Raw genomic sequence first — 27,855 nt, 5'->3', positions numbered from 1 at the left:
CATATTGACTTGGCTCCTCGATCAGCAAATCTGTTTGTAATCGAGCACGCATGGAATATCATCAGACAACAACTCTAGCATCATCCACAACCAACATTAACCGTCCCTGTATTGACCGATCATGTCCAACAGGCATTGAACTCCATTCCACCAACTGACATCCAGCACCTGTACAACACAGTGCACGCACGTTTGCATGTTTGCAGTCAACATTCTGGCGGTTTTTATAGTGCGAGAATTTCGCATTTTCAACGGCGTATTTGCATATACATTAGCCTGTAATCTTGGAATGCCAATCTCTTATATATGTTACCGAGACAAACGTATTCCCGAAAATATACATTAATCATTTATTGTGTTTGATTTTTTATGCAGATAGCGTTCAGCAGGATGCCGAAATTGCTTTGACAAGATATCTTAGATTTTAGTAATCGCTGTGTTGAATTGTTGTTTATGCTACTGTGATCTATTGTCACTTGATACTAGAATACCATAATACGTGTTCAGATCTTTGGCTTATTCTTGCACTGATCTTTCAACCTTAACTGCTTCTGCTCGCAGGAAAACCTACGCAAACACGTACTGAGCACCGCGAAGCACCAGGGGAAGTACATGTACCAGTGCCACCTGTGCGACTTCGGCTGCAACATGGCGGCCGACTTCCGTGCCCACCTGGTGGTCGCGCACCCCAACGCCTTCCCCGACAGCGAATGCGCCGCGTCGTACGCCACGGGCATCTACCAGCGCGCCGACGACCCAGTCTCCGTCGACCATCCACTCGAGCGCCAGCCGCGGAAGCGCAAGAGGCAGACCAAGTCGGCGGGCAGCTCTGAAGACCCGCCAGTGGCGAACCCAGCCGCACTACCTACTGTGCAAGGGCCCGAGAGCTGCGTCGCTCCTGGTGGATCTGCCGACAACCTCAAACAGCTGCAGCCTGGTGAGATGACTGCCCAGCCAGCCAACGAAGAAGTCTCATCTGTGAAAGTGAAACCAGAGCCCACAACACTGCATTCTGACGATCGGACTCTGCTGGAACCCGAGGAACAAACAGTGGGGCAGTCCCTGCCCAAAAGGAAACTGCAGTCCTCGACACCGAAGTCAGCTACCTCAACAGCTTCAAACTGCTCACCGCCAGGGCATCAGACGACATCCCAGACGGCACAGGCGAGGCACAGAATACGCCTCGTGACTGCGACAAAGTCAGCGGCACAGCATCCCGTTGGCAGTGTTCGTCAACTGACTCCTTCAGTACCTCCCCCACTCCAAATTTCTCCACTGTCGATTCAGATCCCAGTGGTACCGACGGTGACGACACAAATACAACCGAAAATAGCCATTCCAGCCATCAGAAATTCTACAGCTGCTACAGCTGCGCGTCCGCTGATTGGAGTGCCTGTTCCTCAGCTGCAGACATTTCGGGCCACAACTGGCTGTCAGGTGCCACAGCTGCTGGTACAGCCGGCACCGTTAGCATTCATTCTTTCACAGCCGGGCAACGTCCTTCAGAAGTCTACAGCCACCATTCAGCCCAAGAGTACTGCTAGTCCAACACTAGTGACGGTACGTGCGGAAAGTCCCAGGCCACTGACACCTTCTGTGATCCAGCTCTCACCATCTGTCATCTGTACTCCACAGCTACAGTTAGCATCCAACGTTTCTGTCGGTAAAACAGTACGACCTTTATCCTTGACAACATTGTCCTCAGTACCAGGAACCAAAGAATCTTTGATCACTCCTGCTACGATCTCTTCCAAAGCCCAGACTCAGGCAAAATTTACAAGAAACGTTGTAGTAAAATCTCAGTCACTTCAGAATGCAGTCCAATTAAAGAAAGCAACAGCATCAGCTCCAGCAACGGGAAAAAAGTTTCAACCACTTCTGAGGCCGGCTTTGGGTGTGACGTTCCAAAAGACGGCCCAGTCTTCAGTGACAGCTGCAACGTCAGTGGCCTCGCTGACAACACAAATGAGTGGAACGCCAAGTGATCATCGGGACTATATCAGTCAGACAAGGTACTGTTCACAGAGGTATCATCTAATCAAAAGTAATTTTACTTTTTTCTTATTACACTCCTGGAAATTGAAATAAGAACACCGTGTATTCATTGTCCCAGGAAGGGGAAACTTTATTGACATATTCCTGGGGTCAGATACATCACATGATCACACTGACAGAACCACAGGCACATAGACACAGGCAACACAGCATGCACAATGTCGGCACTAGTACAGTGTATATCCACCTTTCGCAGCAATGCAGGCTGCTATTCTCCCATGGAGACGATCGTAGAGATGCTGGATGTAGTCCTGTGGAACGGCTTGCCATGCCATTTCCACCTGGCGCCTCAGTTGGACCAGCGTTCGTGCTGGACGTGCAGACCGCGTGAGACGACGCTTCATCCAGTCCCAAACATGCTCAATGGGGGACAGATCCGGAGATCTTGCTGGCCAGGGTAGTTGACTTACACCTTCTAGAGCACGTTGGGTGGCACGGTATACATGCGGACGTGCATTGTCCTGTTGGAACAGCAAGTTCCCTTGCCGGTCTAGGAATGGTAGAACGATGGGTTCGATGACGGTTTGGATGTACCGTGCACTATTCAGTGTCCCCTCGACGATCACCAGTGGTGTACGGCCAGTGTAGGAGATCGCTCCCCACACCATGATGCCGGGTGTTGGCCCTGTGTGCCTCGGTCGTATGCAGTCCTGATTGTGGCGCTCACCTGCACGGCGCCAAACACGCATACGACCATCATTGGCACCAAGGCAGAAGCGACTCTCATCGCTGAAGACGACACGTCTCCATTCGTCCCTCCATTCACGCCTGTCGCGACACCACTGGAGGCGGGCTGCACGATGTTGGGGCGTGAGCGGAAGACGGCCTAACGGTGTGCGGGACCGTAGCCCAGCTTCATGGAGACGGTTGCGAATGGTCCTCGCCGATATCCCAGGAGCAACAGTGTCCCTAATTTGCTGGGAAGTGGCGGTGCGGTCCCCTACGGCACTGCGTAGGATCCTACGGTCTTGGCGTGCATCCGTGCGTCGCTGCGGTCCGGTCCCAGGTCGACGGGCACGTGCACCTTCCGCCGACCACTGGCGACAACATCGATGTACTGTGGAGACCTCACGCCCCACGTGTTGAGCAATTCGGCGGTACGTCCACCCGGCCTCCCGCATGCCCACTATACGCCCTCGCTCAAAGTCCGTCAACTGCACATACGGTTCACGTCCACGCTGTCGCGGCATGCTACCAGTGTTAAAGACTGCGATGGAGCTCCGTATGCCACGGCAAACTGGCTGACACTGACGGCGGCGGTGCACAAATGCTGCGCAGCTAGCGCCATTCGACGGCCAACCCCGCGGTTCCTGGTGTGTCCGCTGTGCCGTGCGTGTGATCATTGCTTGTACAGCCTTCTCGCAGTGTCCGGAGCAAGTATGGTGGGTCTGACACAGCGGTGTCAATGTGTTCTTTTTTCCATTTCCAGGAGTGTATATACTGCAGTTGTTACTGGTATCGCCAGGTCCATATAGTTTGAAGTCCTTGAGGTTGCAGGATGCGGCAGGTTAAAAAGCTAGATGAGAAAATATTGACATGTTATTATACTGAAGAACACAGGGCACAAGGATACCAAAGTTTTAGACTAAATTTATTCAATATGATTTTACAGTTAGCAGCTTATTTTGAAGAACGACATTTTTCACCAGTCTGTGTACAATTTCTGTTTCATTTTCCATACTATCAGTTTCAGGCATCGCCTATCTCAAGTGTATCTGAAAACATAGCAACACAGCAGTAGCAAAAACCAGCTGAACACAGATCATGTAACTAATTGTATGACCCATTACACAACGCTATAATTACCTCGAGTAACGTATTTCGTTACATTGTCGTCATTAATTTAAAATTCGCGCGCCATTTCGTCATCTAAAATGTGCATGAGATGAAAGACCTTGTGAGAACAAAAGTATTTCCACGTTATTTAAACGTCACATCCAGCCAGAAGTACTAAGAAAACAAACCTTGCAATATTTCCTAGGAAACATGCTGTTTGCACTCACTCAACGAAGTGTCAAAAGTGCAATTCACATCGGAAATTTTGAACTGTCACTCAGAGGATAAAAGCACACGCATCTTACAACAATTGATATGTTTTGGGGGGTTGGGTTGTTTGGGGGGAAGACACCAAACAGCGAGGTCATAGGTCTCATCGGAGTAGGGAAGGAAGTCTGACGTGCCCTTTCAAAGGAACCATCCCAGAATTTGCCTGGAGCGATTTAGGGAAATCACGGGAAACCTAAATCAGTATGGCCGGGCGTGTGATTGAACCGTCGTCCTCCCGAATGCGATCCAGTGTGTTCTCTTAATAGTTATGTGAAAAATGTTTTATATAGAAATATAAACCAATTGGACGTGAAATTTAAGTAACGTGATAATACTTTTGTTCTATTGAGCACTTTCATGTCATGTACCTTCATATTTTAAATAAGGACGCTTATGAATAAAACGCGATTTTTAAATTAATGGCGACGATGTACCACGCATGTTACTCGAGGTAAATATTATCGTCGTGTAATAGTACGTCAGATTAGTTACTTTATTGGTGTTCAGCTGTTTTTTGTGTGTTGCTATTTTTTCTGGCTCACTTGACAATGGACAGTGCCTGAAACTGGTAATGTGAAATAAATAAATAAATAAAAGCTGTACACGATCTGGTGAAAAAATCTCGTTCTTCAGATTTATTGAGCCTGTGCGAGCCACGTAGAAGAAAATTTACTAGCAGCTGTATGCAATATTGTTACAAATTATTCGATGAATGCGAATGGCTCTAGATGTATTAGCCAGTTGTAACATATGAAAATTTGTGCTGGACCGGCACTTGAAGGCGGATTTCCAGCTTATTGCTAGCAGCCATCCATTCCACGCACGCTCCCCGGTCCTATCCAGACCTCCATATGTCACTGTCCGCTTCCTTATGTCGTAATCTTATGTACGTCTCCTTTTATGTTCGCGACACTACTTGATTCCCGCTCAGGGTGAATGATACGACCAAAAGGAATCGAGTCCACTTTTATCGTCATATGCCCCGTCTCGGCTGGTTGAAGGCATATGCGATACTCATCGGTGTAGAGAACGTGATGCCAATCCTGAGCGATCCATTCGCCATGTTGTTGAGCCCGTGTGTACCGCTCTGTACGGTGTCGTGGTTGCAAAGATGGACCTCGCCACGGACGTCGGGAGTGAAATTGCGCATCATGCAGCCTATTGCGCACAGTTTGAGTAGTAACACGACGTCTTGTGGCTGCACGGAAAGCATTATTCAACATAGTGGCGGTGCTGTCAGGGCTCCTCTGAGCCATAATTCGTACTAGCGGTCATCCACTGCAGTAGCAGCTCTTGGGCGGCCTGACCGAGTCATGTCATCGACAGTTCCTGTCTCTCTGTATCTCCTCCATGTCAACATCATCGCTTTGGTTCACTCCGAGACGCCTCGACACTTCCCTTGTTGAGAGCCTTTCCTGGCAAAAAGTAACAATGCAGACGCGATCGAACCGTGGTATTGACCGTCTATGCATGTTGAACTACAGACAACACGAGCCGTGTACTTCCTTCCTGGTGGAATGACTGGAACTGCTCGGCTGTCGCACCCTCTCCGTCTAATAGACGCTGCTCAGGCATGGTTGTTTACAACTTTGGGTGGGTTTAGTGACATCTCTGAACAGTCAAAGGGACTGTTGTTACTTGTTGTAACATTCCCCTCCAGTTTTTACACTCACAAATGACATCTAGTGGTCATTTCCGCATTTCATAGGGGTGACCGGATACTTTTGATCGGATAACTTATACTTTTACTCATTGCAGTTCAATAATAACAAATAGTTTTTGTTTATCTTCGTGCTACAATTAAATATGAACTGCCTCAGTTTTCGATCATTTTTGATCTGGAAACCCTCTCTCCCGTTCGTTCTGTCTTTCCCTTTCGCAAATGTAATAAATTTTATATTAAACAAGCATGAGGGTAACGTTGAATCAGCACCAGTCTCATTACACTTAGTTCGTAGACCGTATCACAGTCTCATGACATTTGTTCCAAATTATTCGCTAAATGCGAATTTTGTGACATCAGCTGCAATTGTGACACCTTGACTCGAACCCAGATATAGGGCAGTAGATAACGACATATGGAGTTTTGGGTCGGTTTGGTGAGCGGGCATGGACAGCTGAATTAGTTAAGACGACCACTCATAATAAACGGGAAGTCCCACTTCGAGTCCCTGTACGGCACAAAGTTTTCAAGTCACGATTGGGTAATACATCTATAGCCATTGCAGTTGATGTCATATGTTCATACAGCTGTTTATTGTCAAATCTATTTGTATCATAAGCCGAGACGAGCCATACTATGAAAAAAAAAAAGGTCTCGATTCCTTGTGGTAGTGTCATTCTACCAGAGCGGCAAGAATTTTGCGAGCTTGAAGGGAGACAATGATATAAGGAAGTGGAAAGTAGCACATGGAGGTTTGGATCGGGGCAGGGAGCGTGCAGAGCGTGCACGTAATGGTTAAGGCCGCCGCCCACGATAAGTGGGAAATATGAGATTGACTCCTCGCCCGGCACAAATTTTTGTATGTCATAATTGGGTAATGTATGTATACCCATTGCAGGTGATGTTACAAAATTCGTATTCAACGAATTATTTGGAGCAATTACGACTTACTGCCGTATATGAGTGGTTACAATAAGCTCCCCGGACTGGGGACAGTGAAAGTTTGTTTCACTGGCCTCAGTGCAGAAGGAACCAGAACACTTACGTTTTCCAGTTTTGTTTCCTCGATAAATGATGGATTCTTAAATATTTCATTGCGAAGGTTACAAGAGCGTAACAGGATGCTCAACTATGTACGTTCACTTACGCTACCTATGAGACAAAACAAAATTGCTCACAAGTTAAATATTTCAAGTAAACAAAGAAATCCACATGAGCTTAAACAAGTTGCTTAGCTAAATATGTTCAACTATTCTGTATGATAGCCTACACTGTTGCCCATAGCCTAATCTTAAATATTTCCTCGCTAAAACTAAGTGAACTTGTACGTTTTTGCTCATTAAATGATTAAGTTACGTACACGCGAAAAATGTCATAAATATTTAATTTTATATCCTATTGAGCCTAATAATTTGCTCATTAAGAATCGCAAAATTTTTAAAATCGCAACATAATCATTAGCTCGTCATTTTTATATACAGTGAATATACAATTAATATTTTCGTTCGCTTTTTTCTTACTTTTCATTGTCGTTTTCCAGTGAGTGGAAGATAGGGTGACAAGTGGCGAACGTTCTAGGTCTGTGGCTGGAAGTTATATTAATCGAGACCGGGTATGGTCCTTTCTCGAGGAACTAATAGTGAGTACCAGGTGGCGGACCTGCTAGGTCTCTGACTGCGGTTATATGAACCGAGGCCCAGTAGGGCTCTTTCTCGAGGAACTCCTGTCCCCCAAACTGCAAGGTGCATAGGTTAGCTACAGCAGTCTCTGTTGGACAATTTCCAGCACTCCAACATTGAGACATGGAACAATTGTACGACACAATTTGAATGGTAAAATTCCTTTGAATTCGTGGAATACACACAAATTTAAGGATTAATTTCTTTTATTCCAGATGTGCACTTTAGTTACGTCTCTCATATTTATACCACCGTCAGTATAGATTATCGTTCACCGATTCATTTTGTCACAGTTTTGTCATCTCCTGCCTCGTACATCCTCCGTTTCACAATTTATGTCACCAAGAGTTCGTATTTGCTTCTGCATTCTTCTCGCACGCTTCAGCGAGTCAGTGATTCGTGCAAGATCTGTTAGTACAGTCTGTATCCGAAGTATTGCATCGGAGCGTAATATGAGAGTCTCTTTGCAGTTTGAGATTTTAAAAGTTCAAATTCAAGTTATTTATAAACATTTTAAAAATGACAAAGTTTCGGTCACTATCGGTTGAGTACACATAAGCAATTGCAGAGTTGTAGTCATTTATCGAGAGCTTAGCGGGCGTTGGTACTCGCGGTTAGCTTTCCTCATCAAACTCCGCGAACAAGCCACTAGCCTTGAAATGAACTAGCGGAAAACTCCTTTAGCAAAATAAGCGTCAGATCCGAAAAAACCTGTCCTGAACTTAAGTTTAGACTCTAGCCATGACGAGTCATTATGCAATTTTACATATGACACATCTTCAACAGTCTCTTGCGCACCAAGCGCTTTTCGTTTACACAAATAATGATTCGACTGTAGTTTCGAATTAATGGGACATCTACACTGAATCCATTAAGACAAAGAAACAAAATATTTTTCATAATAACTAAAGGCTCATCAATGCAAAAATCATAAATTATTTAAAGTAAGAGCTGAAGGTCCACCAAGAAGAAATCGTAACCTGATTCAATTATGAGCTGAAAGTTCGTCAAGACAAAGTCATCACTGGTTTTAAGTAAGAGCTAAAGGCTCATTAAGACAGGATCTGAAATTATTTCAAATACGAGCTCAAAGTTCATTAAGACAGAATCACACAATTAAGAGCTGAAGACTCATCTGCCAGTAAAACAGTTCATGGAATTTTATTCCTTATCACCTCCGTAGGAAATTATGCGCACAGTTCTTTAAACTACAACCACTATATTTGATTTAAATTCATGCTGAAGAACTAAGAATATAAATATGTTTTCTGAAATTGTGCACTTAATAGCTACAGACATAATAATAAGAAATAATAATAAGAAATTTTCGTACTTGTTCTCCTTCATCACTCATTAAACATATAAAACATCTTATTCATAATATTTTTAACGTCTTTGTGAGGATATAAGGATATAATCCCATCATTCTCCTCGTTTCAGGGTATATGACTAAATAACTCCCTTCACGAGGGACGTGAAGAATGGTATAGGTTTCAGAGCACATAGCTTGCCATTTTTTATTTTGTTTCTTTATTAATGAAGCCTTTGGTTGAATCCTAAGCAAAATCTTATCTCCAGTCTGGTACTGGAGGATAGAACCTAACTTTTATCATATTGTAGTTTTCGCTTTGGCGCTAAACTGAAATTATTGGAGATCTCATTGTAGTTGTTCTTCTTTGTTGCCGACTAACTCAGGTTCCTTCGGGGGTGAATCTATCCAGTCGTTTATTTGTACCTCATTTAGCATCATTTCACTCAGTGTATGCTTGGTGGAAGAGTGTGAAAAATGATTAAAAAGACTTAGAAAACGGACACACACTTAATCCATTTGGTTTGGTGCTTGGCAGTATATGATCTGGTAAACATACTGAACTCCGCAAACATACGTTTCACGGGACAAGATTCGGGATGAAATCTGGGCGTTAAGATATGCTTTATGTTCTGTTCAGTTAGAAATTCTTTCTACTTATGTCCCGTGAAATATGAAGCATTATGAGGCGTAATTTCATCGGGTTTCCCCTACTGCGGAATATAGTCTTTAATAAATCGTCTGATGATAAAGATGACTGTCGCTACCCTCATAGGGTACAGTTTTAGTTACTTAGTGAACAGAGCATACACTGGTGAATGAGCCAGAACATGATCACCTACTTAATAGCTTCGGTGTCTGATTTTGGAACGAAATACATCACTGATTCTGCCTAATCTGTCTTATATTCATACACACAGTCACGTTCTGATGCCTAAATGGCGAGTTCATTATTAACAACACTTTAAAGCTAGACGATTTTCCAGCAACCTCATGGAAGCTTAATAAACGTTGCAGTAATCGGGAAAGAGCATCTGCCACTACGTTTTCTTTTCCCTTCACATGAATCTTTTCTGTATCACAGTTTTGCAACACTTCCGCCGACCAGGCAAGTCTCGTATGAAGCAATCTACAAAATAAAATAAAACTTACAGACTGGTGATCACAATACACTTTTACATGCTTTTCGTATATAAAGTAATTAAATTTTTCCATTGCGGCAAATACTTCTATTTCTGTTACTGTATAACTTCTCTGGCAGGCAGAAAGAATTTGGCTGGAGAAACTTATAACGCTAATTCCCTGTTGTTCGTCCACTGTTACTAATTGAAATACACGCAAACCAGTTGATGATGCATCTGCAGTCAAATAACGTCCTCCTTCATATTTGGATGATACAATATTTTAGAATTTACTAGAGCAGTCTTAATTCGTTCATATGCCTCTGCCCACACGGGCGTCCAGTGCCATTCCGTATTCTTTCCAGCTGTCTTAATAAGTGATCATTCTTTAATAACTGATTATGCACGAATTTTCTAAGAAACGATGCGATACCAAAAAACGACTTAAACTATTTTTATTAGTGGAATGTCGAAAATTTTGATTATGTCTAGTTTCTTGGGACCAGTTCGTATCCCCTAACATGATGTGATATGTCCTAAAAATTTAATCTGATTCTTACCGAACTTTGACTTCATTAGGTTCACAGTAACACCATATGCCTCGAATGTTTTAAACATTCTGTCAGGCAGTTCTGTGTGCTCATTTCTCGTTTCTGTGGCTGTTAATAAATCATCCACACGGATATCAAACTTGTCTAGCCGTTCTGGTATTAACACTTCGTCCAGTGCTGCAGTAAATACACCTCCACTTATGTTCAATCCAAAAGGCATAAACTTAAATTGATAACTTCTTCCAGAGAAGATAAAAGCAGTGTGCCTCACAGTTTCTTTATCTGACATAATCTGCCAGTAAGAAAATTTTAAATCCATGAAAGTCAAGAATTTTACACCATAAAATTTTTGTAACAATTCTTCCAAGTTTTCTGGGCACATACATATGGGCACAATGATGTAATAAACTCTTCAAAGGTCTTATGAGGATAAACTTCCATATGATAAACATAATGCTTTATGATTCCAGGTGTGTCATGGAAAACTATAATGTAACTAGACAACAAGTGGTATAGTTCCTCTTGTTGTTCATTTGTCAGATAATCAGTTCAGCTACATTACTTCTAATAAGATCACTTATTTCTAATCCCTGTTCTCGAGCTGAGTTCTCCAAACAAAAATCAGTTGCGATTTGTCCCAACTTGGGACCAACACATCTGCTATTAATACACTGACAATAATTGCTACACAACTCTGGCATTTTCACTAGGTCTGGCTTTACGTTATTACTGTTGCTTTCTAAATAGAACACTCGAGGCCCATTACCCTTTTCCTCTCACACAGGAAATCCCACCCCCAAATATTGGATACCAACAATTTATTTACAACCAAGATGTTTTTAAGTAGTTTCTTCTGGACTATTACATCTACCTGTATCTGAAGCTTTACAGTCTGTGACTGCGCCTCAAAAACTCCAGTAACAGTACAATTGCGTACCGAAAAAACCCGAATTTTGCTACTCATACTAATCTGTTTGCAGAAAATAATACTCATCATGGATGTTGTAGCTCCAGTATCTATAATTACGTCTACAGGAATATCTTTTATTGACGCTTTAATCTTGAGTTGCATTATCTTACTCTTGCCAGATTTCCATTCCCTCGGTGCACAATTTAGCTCATCCTGAATTTTAATTCCATTATTATGCAGCAGCATTAACACACTAATAGCAGCAGTGTCTTCTTCATTCTCTTCGACGAGCCTCAGAAGGCTAAAAGTGATCAGGTTACTTCGTCTACGTTGTTTCTCATCAGTGACTTCAACAATTTTAACACTATGATTCGGCTGTGTCCAGGATCTTGCTGGACCTTGTACAGGTTGTGAATTGTTACCATTACTATCTATTTCTTCCTGCATCTGTAAATTCTGATCAATTGCTATTGCAGCAGCAGATGGCTGTCAAGAACCTCAGTTGTTATTACGTAACTGGCTATTAAAATACCTATTACTGCTACAGTTATTGGAATTAAAATTATCATCAAACCTTCTTTTGCCGAAATCATTGTGCTGCATAACATTATTGTTATTCAGATCGTCATAAGGATGGAAATTCTGGTTAAATTGTACTTTTGAGGCTGGAGGAGATACAAAACTTACATACCCATTACCATAACGACTGTCAGGTCCATTCCTATTACGATTCGGATCATAATTATTAGCTCTATTACACTGGTACCATTATTATGGTTCCCCAAGCATTTCCATTAGAATTAGTATTTCCATTGTCGTTGTTTCAAGTTTAATGAATCTATCATTTACAAATAATGTTCCAGATCCGTGTCTGGCACATAAATCAGTTTTTCTCTAGTGTTAATTAGTAATTTTGTCTTAAGGATTCGGATAACTTCTCTGAGTGAAATTGGTTCATCCCAGTATCTAATTTTATTAAGGGGCTCCGGAAAGGCTCAAAATCATGAAAAGTTCAATTTTTACTTTTTTGCATTTTCTGAATCTGCAGACTATTACCTTTTAATAGATATAAAATTTATTCAATTCCGAAGACTACAACTATTTTTAAATTTTTTTTTGAAATATGTTCTACATGGGCGTGACCCACTGTGGCGCTGTTAAACTGCTGTCAAATGGTGTTATTATTAACGTCCGTGTTCATCAGGTACATTTTAGTGATGTGAGATAAAGTATGTGTTGTGGCTAACCTGTGATGGTTCAATATATATCGCTGGTGTGATTGTCGATTGTTTCATGTTTATTTACTCTGTCGTTATCTCGAAAATATTCGTAATTAATTCTGTTTCTTGAGTCTCTGTTTTGTTGGAGTATAATAATGAGTAAAAGTAAAATTATTAGAAACCCTCTGAAGGCTTTTAAGAAAAGGAGAAATGTTGGAAAGCCAAAGGTATGTGTTATTACTGTAAACAATAAAGACGATAACCAAGTGAGTGAACCTAACCTCTCAAGTACACCTGCCCATAGCAGTCAAAGTGGCAAAGAAAATACTTCACAGAAGAAGCTTGGTTCAATGAGTGAAAACTATGAATGTTTTATGGGCGAATCGGATGTGAATAAATATTTGATATGTCGGTTCTCAAAGGAATTTTTTCAAACTGTGTAAGATGTATTCATTGTAGTGAAGTTGGTCTGGAACTCTCCATAATAAAGCACGTAGGACTTGCTAGTGAAATACAACTGAAATGTGATAAGTGTTCATACATGGCCACCTTTTGGAACAGTGTTGCAGTAACTGCAACTGAAGAAAATGGTAGCAAAATCTACGAAGACAACAACGAGCGATGCTTGCTTTAGACAAGGAACGCCTTCGGGCTGCAGACAGGGCTGTAAAGAGTCTAGAAATACAAGCAAGAGTAAACAGGAGGGGGAACAAGAGGAAGCTGGAGGAGGAGTTTGCAGAGGATGAAGATAATCCATCCTATGGACCTGGAATGCACTAAAAAGTTAATCCAATCTTTGTCGCTCGATTCCCAAAACTTTTATTTTCTCATTCTAATTACATGTTTTCTAAGGATCTTCCAAACATATTTGTTTCAAACTTTCAGTAAATGTTACACAGTACCTTCTGCATAATTTAACACAGGCTTTTACCAAAAAAACTGTATATTTTTGAATATATAAATAAAAAATTGCAAAAAAATGTTGTGAATTTTCATTACAATTGAAAAAAAATCATCTTTAATAACTGAACTAAAATTTTGTAAAATCCCTGTGTTAAGTTGTAGCCCATATTCCAATAAATAATCTGTAAAAAGTTCAACTTCCTACCTCAAATACTTTGTGAGGAAAGATGTAATTTATAAGCGTTATTTTAACATTGCAAGTATAGGGCGTTCCGGAGCCCCTTAATAGAGTATTCGAAATATTTTCTAAATTTACCTTTTTCAGGTTGTAATATTCACGACTATATACCTCTTGACGTAATTTTTCTTGTTTACTCGATGACCAAAATTTGGCTGCAGGTATTCTTTCGAATACTTCGTACATTCTACGATGTTTTGCTGCGACGGTAACCCACAGAGCAGCATGTCCGATTAATGGGATACAATAAATAATATTTTATGGTATTCAAGGGAAAGAATCCCTAAAGCTTTTAACGAATATTATGGGATGTGGATTGTCATCTTCGGACCAATAAGTTTGTCGTTTTTTATTATCATCTGTTCCAATTTTAATAACGAAAGCGATGGAACATTGTTTCGAATATCGTCGATTGGATCAGAATACGTGCTTAAACACGTTTTGTTCATCCGCATATCTGGTGTCTAATTTAGATACAAGAAAATAACTTTCGTCTGTTTTAAATTTACGTGGAAACGCGTTTCGCTCTTCCTTTTTTCAGCCGGACTTTCAGTTTCGATTAATTCCAACTTATGCCTTTTAGGAATCTCCAAACGACTTTGTCCTTGATTTGTTTCAACTCGGCTTTAAACTCTTCTATGATTTCTTGGGAACGCGTTGCACTTCTGACGTTATCTCAGAGGTCGCACCCGTATTTATTTCAGTATTTTTAGTCTCTGTCTATTCGGATATTTCGTCCTCCCACCTTTTCGATTGCTTCACTAAATATTCGTCATCTCTTTCTTATTTTCTGCTTCCATATTTTCCATTTTATAGGTAAGAGATTCTACTGCATTTTCTACTTTAGCCTGCAATACTTTAAAATCTTTATCTTCAATCTTTAATTGTTTTACTCCCTCAGGGAGACTTTCATATTTGCTGTTTACTTTGGCTAACTTATTGTGAATCTATTTCAAATCAGCAAAGATTTTCTGGCCTCTTTCAACTAATTCCCTACCCTGTTCCTCTTCGAATTCGACTAATCTTCGATCTCGTGCGGCTTAATGTTCGACTTGCTTCCTTTTATTTTCTTATCCCTTTTCTACAATTTCATTAAAATGGCGGTAAATGGATCGGAAGCTCTATACCAAATCGGTACATTTTCTGATTTTTCGGCAATTCCCCCAGTTTCATAGGGTAATTTATGCAAAATACACTCAGAACCTGCATCACTACATTCTATAGCCGATGCATTCATCAAGCTTCTACGTTTCATTGACAGTTACTTTATTTTTTACAGACATCGGAATATTTTCAATCTCAGGTTCATCCAAAACTGTTAAATTCTCTCTCGATTAATCTATCTCCATTTTTCCTTTCCTTGTTTTTCCTTTTCAAAAATGAATTTTATTCCTATTATTACAAATGCTGTTACTCGTAATCACAAAATCCAAAACCACGTTACGGAAATCTCTCTCACAAGGTACTTCTCAGAGAATCCAACACAATACTCCTAACAAATGCTTTCAGAACAATCTAACTAAAACTACAAGGACTAGTTAATGTCTCGCCTTATTTAACACGAACTATTCTACACTGCCTAATAACTGATCATGTTAAAGTACGGCAAAAGGCAGATTATCCGGATAGTAAAGGCCTTACCTTTGGTACACGTGGCCAGATCAGCTCAACTGCAGGTCAGTATTCAGTTAGGTCCTCACTAAGTGAAATACATTTAGTGAGTCTCGTTTGGTTCACAAATCAAATATACGGGATACATGAAACAGATAAATTGCAGATTAGTTAAATGCACATACACGAGTATATAAACTCCAATCAGAAACATTTACTTAAATATTTCGCAATAATTCATAATCCACAAATTGTTTTAAAATGAGATGCTTACACTATTTCTTCTTTCTTGGTTCGTGCCGTACGTTGGGCGCCAGTTGTGGCGTCTCCTCAGATGCTGCCTGTGCGAAGTCTCTCTCAGATTTACTCAATCCCTGACCTCTGATAAATATAGTAACTTCTCGGCATTGATCAAATTTAAAAAGAGTTTTAATACATTTTTCAAGTTTCAGTATCATCGGTAACAATGCTGTTCAGAGATATCACAAGAGCTCGAGATTCGGCAATCTAATGAGACAAGTGAACTGCGCATACATTGTTTAGCGTAAATTTGTCAATTAATATAGTTGGATCTTTCACTTAATAAAATCATTGCCTATAATGCCTATAAATGTCCAAAAAACTGTTTCAAATTATTTATCCTTTTTAACTAAATCCCTTTCATTAAGAATTGAAAATATTAATTATCTGTCCATTTACATTCGCAGGTTTTCGCATGTTGATGCTTTGTCAAATGAAATCCAATATTTTCTCCCTTTGCAATGTATTACCACAGATCGGAACTTTTCCAGTACAGTAACAGATGTCTTTGCTCCCCAGAGCGACACTCACGCACACGAGGAACAAGTACAGGAAGAGAGAGAAACGAAGGGTTACATCCCTATTTATAAGAAAAGGGAAACAAACGATGTCACATCCGTAGCCTAATTTTTCCAATGTTAATACTGTAGGTTAAAAATTTGTTAAATTATGTGAACTAAATATTTTTATATTAAAAAATCTTAAGTTACGACTTAGGGCCGTGTTAGAGTGCTTACAAACCATAGAAGATAATTTCGCACGTGAAATTCTACATTGTGTGATTTCATTTACCTTAGTTCGCATGAGTCGAAGCGTATGCACCCCTATCCCAGTGTAATGCATGTTCTTCTACATCTTCTATGAAGAAGGATAATCCATTCTTCACAGAACAACAGTCCGCTTGTTTACAGACGAAGCGCTAACTTTTCAGAGGTTTCTTTATAAGGACCGAAAACGTGGCGATCGCAGTAGGCGGATGAGCCAGAAACTCGCATCGAAACGAACGAGTGCAGGGCGTAGTGTGTTATATTAGCAGCATGCAGCCTTGCACCGTCGTGAGGGAAACATCAACCCTGTGACAGTAGGTAGCATTTCACAAGTTGTTCGCAACTGTGTGATGTCACCAGCTCGGCTCTGCTGCCAGCTCGTGGACGAGTTATAAATATTCCCGATGTTACAGGCTTGGTCTCTGTTTCTATTTATCTAACCTTACGTTATTGTTAGAGCGTTTATTTGTAATTATTATTTTGGCACCAGTTAGAAAATTCCAAGGAATTCCTTCCATATTTCACTTCCTCTTCAAAAAAAGCTGAAGTTGCATTATTCATCATCATAAACTAAAGGCTATGCCTTGTCGATTTAGCCACGTCCCTCTCTGCATTGTCACCCTCTTCAATTCTTCATACGATTTTATCCCCATATCTTCTTTGTGTTATTAAAAGACGTTGCTCTTGTCCTGCCTCTTGGTTTTTTCCCTAAAACTTTTCCTTCAAATACATTCTTTGGGAACTGGTTGTGTCTCATTATGTGCCCTATTATTTTTTATTTTCTTCTTCCTTTAAAATTTAGCAGCGTTCTGTTCTCATTCACTTTTCTTAGGACCTGTTCATTACTGTTTCTATCTATCCAGCTTGTTTTCGTCATTCTTCTCCACATCCACATTCCCACTGCTTCCAGTCTCTTTTTCTCTGCCTTTCCCAGAGTCCACGCTTCACATCCGTCTGTTAAGACACTTCCAGACAAAAGTTTTGGCAAACTTATTCCTACTTTCTAGGCTTATTTGATTGTATGTTAGTAAATTTCTTTTGTTTTGGAAAGGCCCCTTTGCCAAGGCTATTCTTCTCCTTATGTCTGTGATACATTTATTGTCGTCAGTGATTGTGCTCCCCAAATAACAGAAGTTCTCAACCTGCTCTAGAACATCATCTTCTAGTTTAATATTAACTTAACCATTTTCTTTTGTCTTCCCTACTACCATAGTTTTTGTTTTCTTCTTATTTATTTTTAGATTGAATTCTCTTAGGATTTTGGCAAATTTTAGCAACATAAACTCCATTTCCTTTACTGAGTCAGCAAGTACTACTATATCATCTGCAAAACGGATACAGTGTATTTGTTCCCAGTTAATTTTAATTCCTTTGGTTATTCTTTTCGATTTTTCAATGGTTTTTTCAATTAAGAAGTTGAACAAATATGGTGATAATGGGCATCCTTGCCTTACTCCCCTCCTTACTTTTGCTTTCTTCTTCACACCATTCATTTCTATCTCTGCTTCCTGCCTTTTATACATATTCCAGATTAATCTTCTGTCCCTCCAATCAAGATTTATTTCTTTCATTGTTCGGAATAACAATTTCCAATTAACCATGTCAAATGCTTTTTGTAAATCTATAAAGGTCAAGCAGGTTTTCCTATTAACTCCAGTTGCATCATTACAGCAGTGAGATTCTGAATCAGCCGAGTACTGCTTTTCCAGGTGCATAAATTTTGTTACTAACTGGAGTGTGTAAATACAGTGAGTTTGCCACAAATTAGGAGACAATCAGTAAGATATCCATTTGAAACAATCTGAAGTGCTCAGTTATTATTAGTCGTATTACATACTAAGATCTAAAAGTTACAAATTACTGATAAAAAAGGAAACAAGTTACAAATCACAAATTTTACGAGGAAAAATTACAAATAACAAATCTGAGAGAATAAAATCTAATACAAATCAGAAAACTACGAAAGATACAGAATTCCTCATTCACAGGTCTACATGTTGTACCAAACATATTGCGACAAACTTCGAGGAGCTGTAGAGGGTGTCTTGAGGAACAAATCCAGGGTAGGAATCCGTGTCCAAAAACGTCAACTAACGACACTACAGTGCGCCAAAGTTATAGCCTCTGGCGCCTGCAATTAGGCCATCCCTTCGGCAGCAAACGTGACTGTTGTTGCTGACAGACTGTAGGCGGAGCGTCTCGTAACGTTTTTCGTTATTCAATGATCGCGACTGATTGCCACGATCGCCAGAGGAGAGGGTGGAGCTAGCTGCTGTGTAGACGAGCATTGTCTCCTATGAATGCGATGCTCTGTTACCTCAGTGGATGGTGGTTTCAGGCATGTGTTTCCATCCACAGTTTATTTTCCTCTTAAAACCTTCTAAATTCCCCAATGTATTTCGGTACACAGGAGAAAAATAAGCTGCTTACAGAAACCCATTTCCGAAACCGTCATCCACCAATGCAACGGAACATCCCGTTCAGAGTAGACAAGGCTTGTCTACATCTTCTCCACTGCCGAGCATGGCAGTCAGTCGCAATCACTGAATAGCAAACATTACATGACGTTCCACATCCGGTCCATCAGCTTACAAAATCACGTTTGCTGCCGAAGGGGTGGCCCAGTGTCATGTGCCGGCACCTATAACTTCACGGCTTTGAATCGTCGTTGGATGACAGTCCAGGAAATGGGCATTTATTCTCAAGATACCCTCTACAACCCCTCGCAGTTTATCGCAACAGTTCTGGGAGGCCCTATATATCAACATTCGATGTCCAGTTATCAGCTTCGCTGTAGCTTGCTGGGCGTCACCCGACTTCGTAGAGACTTTTCTCTTTGAGTTCTGTTGGACGATGCATTCCGACATCTACCCTGTTGCTCTGCAGGACTATAGACAGTGCCATATGTGTGTAGGATAGACCTAATTCTGGTGTCGCGTTTTCGCATCCTATTCAGGCGGCACCAAAACCTACTTCGATAGTTCGTACCATGGCATTTGTTTGGTCAGGTCTTCATGGCCGTTTCAGGTAGATCTCTGTTCGTCTTCCGTCTCTCTTTCCAAGTTTCAGCAGCTCCCTCCGTATCTTGAATATGCGATACATACTGAATATTTTGCCAGAGAGTGCACACAACCACTTTCAGACTCTTTGTTTGCCGTTCCATTCTTCAACAGCACATGCGAAAAATAAACTCCTAAATCTTTCCGTGCGATCTCTGATTTATCTTACTGTATTACGATGGTCATTTCTACCTATGTAGGGTGGAGTCAACAGAATACTTTGGCATTTGGAGGAGAAAGTTGGTGATTGAAAGTTTGCGAACGATGTCGCCTAAACGAAAAATTCATTGTGATCTCTAATCTTTTCTTGGAGCGATTGATTAATAGTGAGCTCCCGGGTGTTTGTTGTCTCCATTTTCTGCACAATATTTCCACGACCGACACAGCCATTTTTTTCAGGTGTCGCGAGTTTTGTTGCAATGTGTACTCGCCGACTATGTGTACCAGACTGTGAACTATTGTTGGTCACTCGCCACTATTTATAGCCGAGTTCGATTCCTGACGCCCACTACGCCTTATGACGCTGTTTCATTTCTCAAATTTCGCACTGATATTCCGTGCACAGCAAATTCTTTCAGCATCTTCCAATTGTGTTGGACGTGACGACCGGTCAGATGTTAATAGAACTGAGAGGCGGACTCTAAGCGTTATTTAAATTGAAACCGCCGTCCCTGTTTATTAAATTTTTATTTTGATAGGCTCCTTAATTATGCTGTCTTAGAAACTTGGCATTTCCAGCAGGATACTGCTCTCATCGTATTTCAATTCATGACTGTATTCGAGGCAGCGCTCGGCCACAGCTGATTTGCTTGGTTCTTTTAGTCGAATACGTCGCTGATGTTCCTTGGATCTTTACTCGGCCGTTCTTGTAGTCTAGCCCAAGTAAGAAATGTCACATTCGCATAGAATACAATACACACCCAGCTTTCGGAGACCTAGATTGTCTTTAACATCACAAAAAATACTTTTTAACTTATTTGAAGAGAGCAAAATACATTGGGCATCATGTTTCTGTAGTAATCTACCGATCGTTCTGGATATTGGGCGAACATAAGGTAGAAATGCGATCATTACCTATTCTTCCTCGTTCACACCAGTCTCAACCTTTTTCTCAGACGTTCTTTATATTGTTTGTATTACGTCCAGCCTTGTCGTCAAATATGGGGTGTCTAGGAATCCTTCCTATTCGGTTCCCTAGATAATCAGATCAAACAAGTCGTATTAATGAGTTTTATTATAAAAAGAAGAGACACAATACTTAACTTTGACAATTACACAGAAGTGTCGCAAGCAAAGGGTGACACACAAAATAAGCAATCCTCTTCAGTATAAACAATTCCAAGTCTGTGCTACATAGAGCGTACAAGCGAAGTAACCAGGGTTGAGGCTTCTGTTCAAATGGTTCAAATGGCTCTGAGCACTATGGGACTTAACATCTGAGGTCATCAGTCCCCTAGAACTAAGAACTACTTAAACCTAACTAACCTAAGGACATCACACACATCCATGCCCTAGGCAGGATTCGAACCTGCGACCGTAGCGGTCGCGCGGTTCCGGACTGCGTGCCTAGAACCGCTAGACCACCGCGGCCGGCTGATGCTTCTGTCCAAGTCGCTAGTCTTGAGGTTGTTATTCAACTGGGCGCTGCCAGTCGGTCGCGGCACTTATGTCCTCTTCACACAGGGGCACTGCTATCGCAATGGTCCCGGAAGGAGGTCCGGTCAACGTACGATTGGCTGACTTCTCACAGCCATCTCTTCTCTATTGGTTCCGACTAGCGTGCCAATGCTTGACTTTACGCCGTAAAAGATTGCATTACCCGTTCAATTTGATAATAATGGAGCGGAACATGTTCAACAGTCCCTGGAACATTTAAACACCATCAATTGTGACATAAAACTCACGATGGGACTTTAAAAAGAGAACCAAATATCTTCCTCGACGTGTTAGTCAAGAGAATAACGGACGGGTCCCTAGGCCACGGTTCATATAGAAAACCTATGCACACTTACCTCTGTGTCTTCGCTTCGAGCCATCACTATGCGCCACAAGGAACTTCAGTGCTAAAGACCTTAGTCTATAGAGTTCGAACACTTTCAACCAAGCGAACCTCGCCGAAGAATTACAACACCTACGAATAGTGTTCCGAAGAAATGGGTTCTCAGATCATCAAACTGAATGGGCGATGCAATCAAAATCAAGAATTCTTGAGAAAGAGGTTGAGACGACGCTCGAGGAAAAGAAGATGTCAGAAAAACCTAATAAACAGGGACGGAGATTTCTGCTTAAATAACGCTGGCACTCAATTTATATAAAATCTCGCCGACCATCACATCCACAAGAATTAGATGACGGTACACAGAATATCAGTGCGGGTTCTCAAAAACTAAAGAGAATCAAAGGGCGTTGTAGGCATCAGGGATCAAACTCGGCTATAAATAGCGGCCTGAGGCCAACAGTAATTCACAGTATGGTTGGCAGTCGAGGCAACTAGTACACATATCAGCAAAACTCGCAACACCTGAAGAAGATGGCTGGATCGGTCGAAGAAATACTGTGCAGAAAATGGAGGCAACAACTCGGCAGAACATGCGGCAGCTCACTGTTAATTATACAACGCTTCGATTGATACCCCAATTGGCTTGTCATATTCGTACCTCTCCACTGTCCGCGATAATACGCTACTTGCCATTAAAATTGCTACACCAAGAAGAAATGCAGATGGTAAACGGGTATTCATTGGACAAATATATTATACTAGAACTGACATGTGATTACATTTTCACGCAGTTTGGGTGCATAGCTCCTGAGAAACGACTACCCAGAACAACCACCTCTGGCCGCAATAATGGCCTTGAAACCACTGGGCATTGAGTCAAACAGAGCTTGGGTGGCGTGTACAGGTACAGCTGCCCATGCAGCTTCAACATGACACCACAGTTCATCAGAGTAGTGACTGGCGTATTGTGACGATCCAGTTACTAGGCCACCGTTGACCAGATGTTTGCAATTGGTGAGAGATCTGGAGAATGTGCTGGCCAGGGAAGCAGTCGAACATATTCTGTATCCAGAAAAGCCCGTACCGGACCTGCAACATGCGGTCGTGCATTATCCTGCTCAAATGTAGGGTTTCGCAGGGATCGAATGAAGGGTGGAGCCACGGGTCGTAACACATCTGAAATGTAACGTCCACTGTTCAAAGTGCCGTCAGTGCGAACAAGAGGTGACCAAGAGGTGTAACCAATGGCATCCCATACCATCACGCCGGGTGATACGCCAGTATGGCGATGACGAATACACGCTTCCAATGTGTGTTCACCGCGATGTCGCCAAACACGGATGCGACCATCTTGATGCTGTAAACAGAACCTGGATTCATCAGAAAAAATGTCGTTTTGCCATTCGTGCACCCAGGTTCGTCGTTGAGCACACCATCGCAGGCGCTCCTGTCTGTGATGTAGCGTGAAGGGTAACCGCAGCCATGGTCTCCGAACTGATTGTCCATGCTGCTGCAAACGTCGTCGAACTGTTCGTGCAGATGGTTGTTGTCTTGCAAACATCCCCATCTGTTGACTCAGGGATCGAGACGTGGCTGCACGATCCGTTACTGCCATGCTGGTAAGATGCCTGTCATCTCGACTGCTAGTGACACGAGGCCGTTGGGATCCAGCACGGCGTTCCGTATTACCCTCCCGAACCCACCGATTCCATAATGTGCTAACAGTCATTGGATCTCGACCAACGCGTGCAGTAATGTAGCGATACTATAAACCACAATCGCGATAGGCTACAATCCGACCGTTATGAAAGTCGGAAACGTGATGGTACGCATTTCTCCTCCTTACACGAGGCATCACAACAACGTTTCACCAGGCAACGCCGGTCAACTGCTGTTTGTGTATGTGAAATCGGTAGGAAACTTTCCTCATGTCAGCACGTTGTAGGTGCCTCCACCGGCGCCAACCTTGTGTGAATGCCCTGAACCGCTAATCATTTGTATATCGAAGCATCTTCTTCCTGTCTGTTAAATTTCGCGTCTGTAGCACGTCATCTTCATGTTATAGCAATTTTTATGGCCAGTAGTGTAATTTGTCAGTAAAATTGTCATTGTGAAGGTTCCGTGGATGGGATAAACTGTAGTGTCTGGACCCACTCATCGGCTTTGGGCAATGCATTCAAACCAGAGGCAACGACGCGACACAGACGGAATCTTTGAAAATAGCGTATGATATTTGTAAACAAAGGAATGTAGCATACGATAAACTTACAATCACATTTAACGCGATTATTTCCATCGATGAACCAAAACTTTATGATCACCTGCTTAATAGCATTTTTGTACGCCTCTGGAACGAAATACATCACTGATTCTGCGTATCAGAGATCCGTTAGTTTGTTGGTTGCTTTGTGGAGGTATATTGCATTAGATGTCTATGCACAGATCATTGTGTGTGTGTGTGTGTGGTGTGTGTGTGTGTGTGTGTGTGTGTGTGTGTTTGTGTGAGTGAGTGAGTGATGTGAATTCCTAAGGGCCCAAACTGCTGAGGTCATCAGACCCTAGACTTACACATTACGTAAACTAACTTAAACTAACTTATACTAAGAACAACACGCACACCTATGCCCCAGGGAGGACCCAAACCTCCGGCGGGAGGCGCCTCTAACCGCACGGCCATGAAAGATGATATCGCCATTGGGAAGCTCCGCCGTTTTCCAGATACTTATTGACAGCCTTTGCGTAACAATAATCTATCCTTTGTCAATGTCGCTTACCTCAATGCATTTCCCCATTAGCAGGCCGGCCGGTGTGACCGAGCGGTTTTAGGCGGTTCAGTCCAGAACTGCGCTGCTGCTCCAGTCGCAGGTTCGAATTCGGCCTCGGGCATGGATGTATGTGATGTTCTTAGGTTAGTTAGGTTTAAGTAGTTCTAAGTCTAGGGGACTGATGACCTTCGATGTTAAGTCCCATAGTGCTTGGAGCCATTTTTTTTTAAGGTCAAGAGTGTCCTGTTGTAAACTATGTATATTTTTTAATTCCTTATTGAATTATGTAACAGAACGCTACCAACATTAGCATATGTCTAACGTTTTTTTATTTACCTTCTATGTATGCAGGAGTGGCGTTGCGAGGGTCCTTACGACAATCGACAACGCGGAGCGTCCTGGCACGGCATCGAGCAGTGAGACACAAACGAGCAGCAACATTAAAGTGGAAGACAGCGATACGGACGAACCAGCTGACCAGCGGTGACGTCACCATGCTGCGGACAACCTCATCGTGGGAGTGACGTCGTAATGCGAAGTCCCCAAGTCACGACGCAGGTCGTCAGAGTATGTGCAGTGAAAGACAATCCATTGCTTTATTTTCTTCGTTAACACACGAGGAAATCCGTCAGTCAGTCAGTACGAAACAGAAACAGCAACATAATCAGTCGAGCACTACAGCCGACAGCAGCGTGTATTAGTTTTATGACAGCGATATTTCAAATCCAGCCTGTCTTCGTAAAAAAGGAGACGTGAAGCCCCGCAATGAAAATATTGTGGATATTAAATAAGCTTCATTGCAAGGGACTGGCTCTGTAAATTTCTTCTTTTTTCGCAACTGAAATCGTTGTTTTGATCTGCACCAGAAAACGGGAAACTCGTGTGATTTCTGTGGTTAGCGGGATTTGTGATGGTTTATTTTCGGGGTTCCTTGCCCTATTGATGACTCCATTCTGCGTGCAGAATATTTCGACGTCTGATCTAGTCGTCGTTTTGAGGTTGTGACATTCTTGGCCAGTGGCAACACTTTTTATGTCGAAATATGTCTGGATAACGCATCAAGTGGTGGTATAACCATTTTCACATTCATTAAAAATACTTATTTCTGATCGACTGTGCAGTCTAAGGTGGAAAGTCTCAGGCCGACTATACAACAGTTATTGCTTATTGGTTTTAAAAAAAGAAACACTCAGTTACATGTTTCCAATAAAAAATAAAAACCCTGCTTCTCAAGTCAACGTGGCTAACATCTTTCCAGTCACAAATTTATAAGAAATATCACGGAGCCTCGGCACTGACTGACACTGATACAAGAGATCAGCAATTTCCGTCACTTCTCTCAGAAGCGGTTTTATTTAAAGACTGCGCCATTTACGTGATTAGTTAGGTGTAAAAAGCCATTCCAACAGATTTGTTGGTGGAACGCCAAAAATACGCAATTAAGGATTTTAAATGATGTCCTTCGCAGAATACCAGTTAATTTGGTTTGGAATCGCCATTTATAATTGTTTATTCACATTGGATTTGCCAGAAAAAGACATTGGTATTGGTGACATTTAAAACCAATTACTTTTCCCCATTACAAAAATTGTAATAATAATTTTGTTGATGTAAGTCATTCACTGTGCGTAAAGGTTGATATGGCGTTAAAAACTTCCAGTGATGAATGTGCTGGAGGTAATAAATGATTTTATATGGCTATATTAATTCTTTATTATTAAAATATAGACTTTTACTTGCATTCACTTGTGTGTGCCGAGTTAGTTCTATACTCTGCATAGTCTGCAATAACACAGTCACTCTGATGTGTGGTTCGATCAAAATGATGCAAAATTACCTACGAAAACCACCATATATCAGATGTGATGGGTCATTTAAATGAAGCAGTCCTCTACGAAACCTGTTATGTCACTATGAATTGTGCGACCTCCCGTTTTCCAATAAACGTTACTATTATTTGGCGCGTACTCGAAACTGAGAATAGAGCGCGAAAATTCGGATGACTCAGAGATACTAATACGAGTAAGTGTATTTAGTATGTCTGGAATTAAATGAATCAGAAAATTACAAGAAAAATTAAGGTCTTGGCAGCACTACGTTACGCGAAATCGAAGTCTGACTGAAATGTTCGGTAATTTTACGTTACGTGTCAGAGACTAGGCTGAAGGCAATCAGTTGTGGGCTTAGTGTACGCTGTCGATCTACTATCCATGAAAATCAGAAGATAATTCGAGCTACATCAGAAGATATTCAGAGCAGAGATTTTATTTATGCTCACTGCCAGAAAGTCTCGTTTTTCTTTTATTGTGTGTAAAAATGGAGGCGTCAGTTAGAATGGAAACGCGACAACGTGCCATCAGTCAACAATTCGTGTCGCTTGTAATAAGTCAGGTTAGAGCTTCCATTTCATTAATGGATGTGCCCATACTATTGACCTTCGTTGTTTTACTACCTCGATTCACACAAGCAGCAGCTACCCATTGCGTATGAATTGGGTATGAAACAGCAGATGTTTGATTTCCATGTATCAAAACGTAGAAGTGTTACATATATATCTGAATGTCTTTCGAAATATATTGGTCATTCGAATGTGTGTTTGAATTTACAATAGTAAATGTGGTTATGAGGTAGCGGTAAACAGGTTTGTTTTATAACGCACAGCCTTGAGAAAAGTGTTCATACAGAGGGCGTTAAGTTCGTTTTTGAATATCGAAGGACAACTCAGACTCAGTTTCGAAATGTACGTCGTTTTGACATCTTCAGAATTGCACATAGTTGTAAATGTCGCTAGTGTTTATAAACTCTGCTTTTAAAGTAAACACAAGTTATTACCCTTGATGCTACCTGCGAAAGAATGGATTTTTGACGTTGTTCTCAATTTCCCTGTTGTAGCTAACCAGCATCCGGGCAGAAATCCATACAATATATATTCTATCGCGGACTTTGTAATGTCTTTCATTCATAATAGAATATGCTACATGCGGGCTGCTCATAGGAACGCATTTACTACAAAGATTCCCTGAAGTCGTCACTTGAGTTGACAGCTACAAACAACTGCGCTTCAGCCTTTATAACACTGCCTCCTGTCTAAAGCTGTTTCTCAGAAATGTTCCAGCGCTGGAAGAAACAGTGACCTTTCAGCTTCCACCGAGAAGACATTCCAGTTCAACAGCAATGTACACCATGATCCCTGTTACTTGCCGTCGTACGTATATCACCAGCTAGCCGACGTGCACCACAGTCCAATTGAAAATAACATAACGACCTATTTTGTAACAGTTGAACCTTTAAATATTGTGTCTTTCATGTTCCTCGTTATTCATTGCTATGAAATGTAGAATTTTGTGAATAAAATGTTTAAATACAATGACTAAACGTCTAAAATAATGATTTCCTTTCCCGTGACTAATCGTTCCTATGAACTGTTGTTAAAATTTAGTAATATAATAAGATTTTGAGAATATAAGTATCTGATTTTCGAAATTTTTTTCGGGGAATTTGTTAGAAGGTATTTTTCGAATATCTCACCATAATGCAGATCTATCTACACCTAAACACACACACTACGCAGGTCACTGTACAGTGTATGGTGAATAACGCTATTTACTCACTTTACTGCTCCACCCACAAACGGAGTGAGGGAGAAATGATTGTTTGTA

At 41.4% G+C, this 27,855-nt stretch overlaps 1 protein-coding gene across 1 annotated transcript in view; it reads left to right on the top strand.

Moving 5' to 3' along the window:
* LOC124789348 (zinc finger protein 628-like) overlaps positions 1–27,566 on the top strand; it is a 388,802-nt gene extending 361,236 nt beyond the window's left edge. Inside the window, exons 4-5 of the mRNA XM_047256677.1 lie at positions 562–2,012; positions 24,548–27,566. Of these exons, the coding sequence (XP_047112633.1) occupies positions 562–2,012; positions 24,548–24,683 (1,587 nt within the window). The 3' untranslated portion in view covers positions 24,684–27,566. The remainder of the gene's footprint in view (positions 1–561; positions 2,013–24,547) is intronic.
* Positions 27,567–27,855: the final 289 nt, after the last annotated feature.

Source organism: Schistocerca piceifrons, chromosome 1 (genome assembly GCF_021461385.2).
Source record: "Schistocerca piceifrons isolate TAMUIC-IGC-003096 chromosome 1, iqSchPice1.1, whole genome shotgun sequence".
NCBI lineage: Eukaryota > Metazoa > Arthropoda > Insecta > Orthoptera > Acrididae > Schistocerca > Schistocerca piceifrons.
The sequence above is the reverse complement of the archived record's forward strand: the minus strand, read 5'-3'. Positions and strand labels throughout refer to the sequence as shown.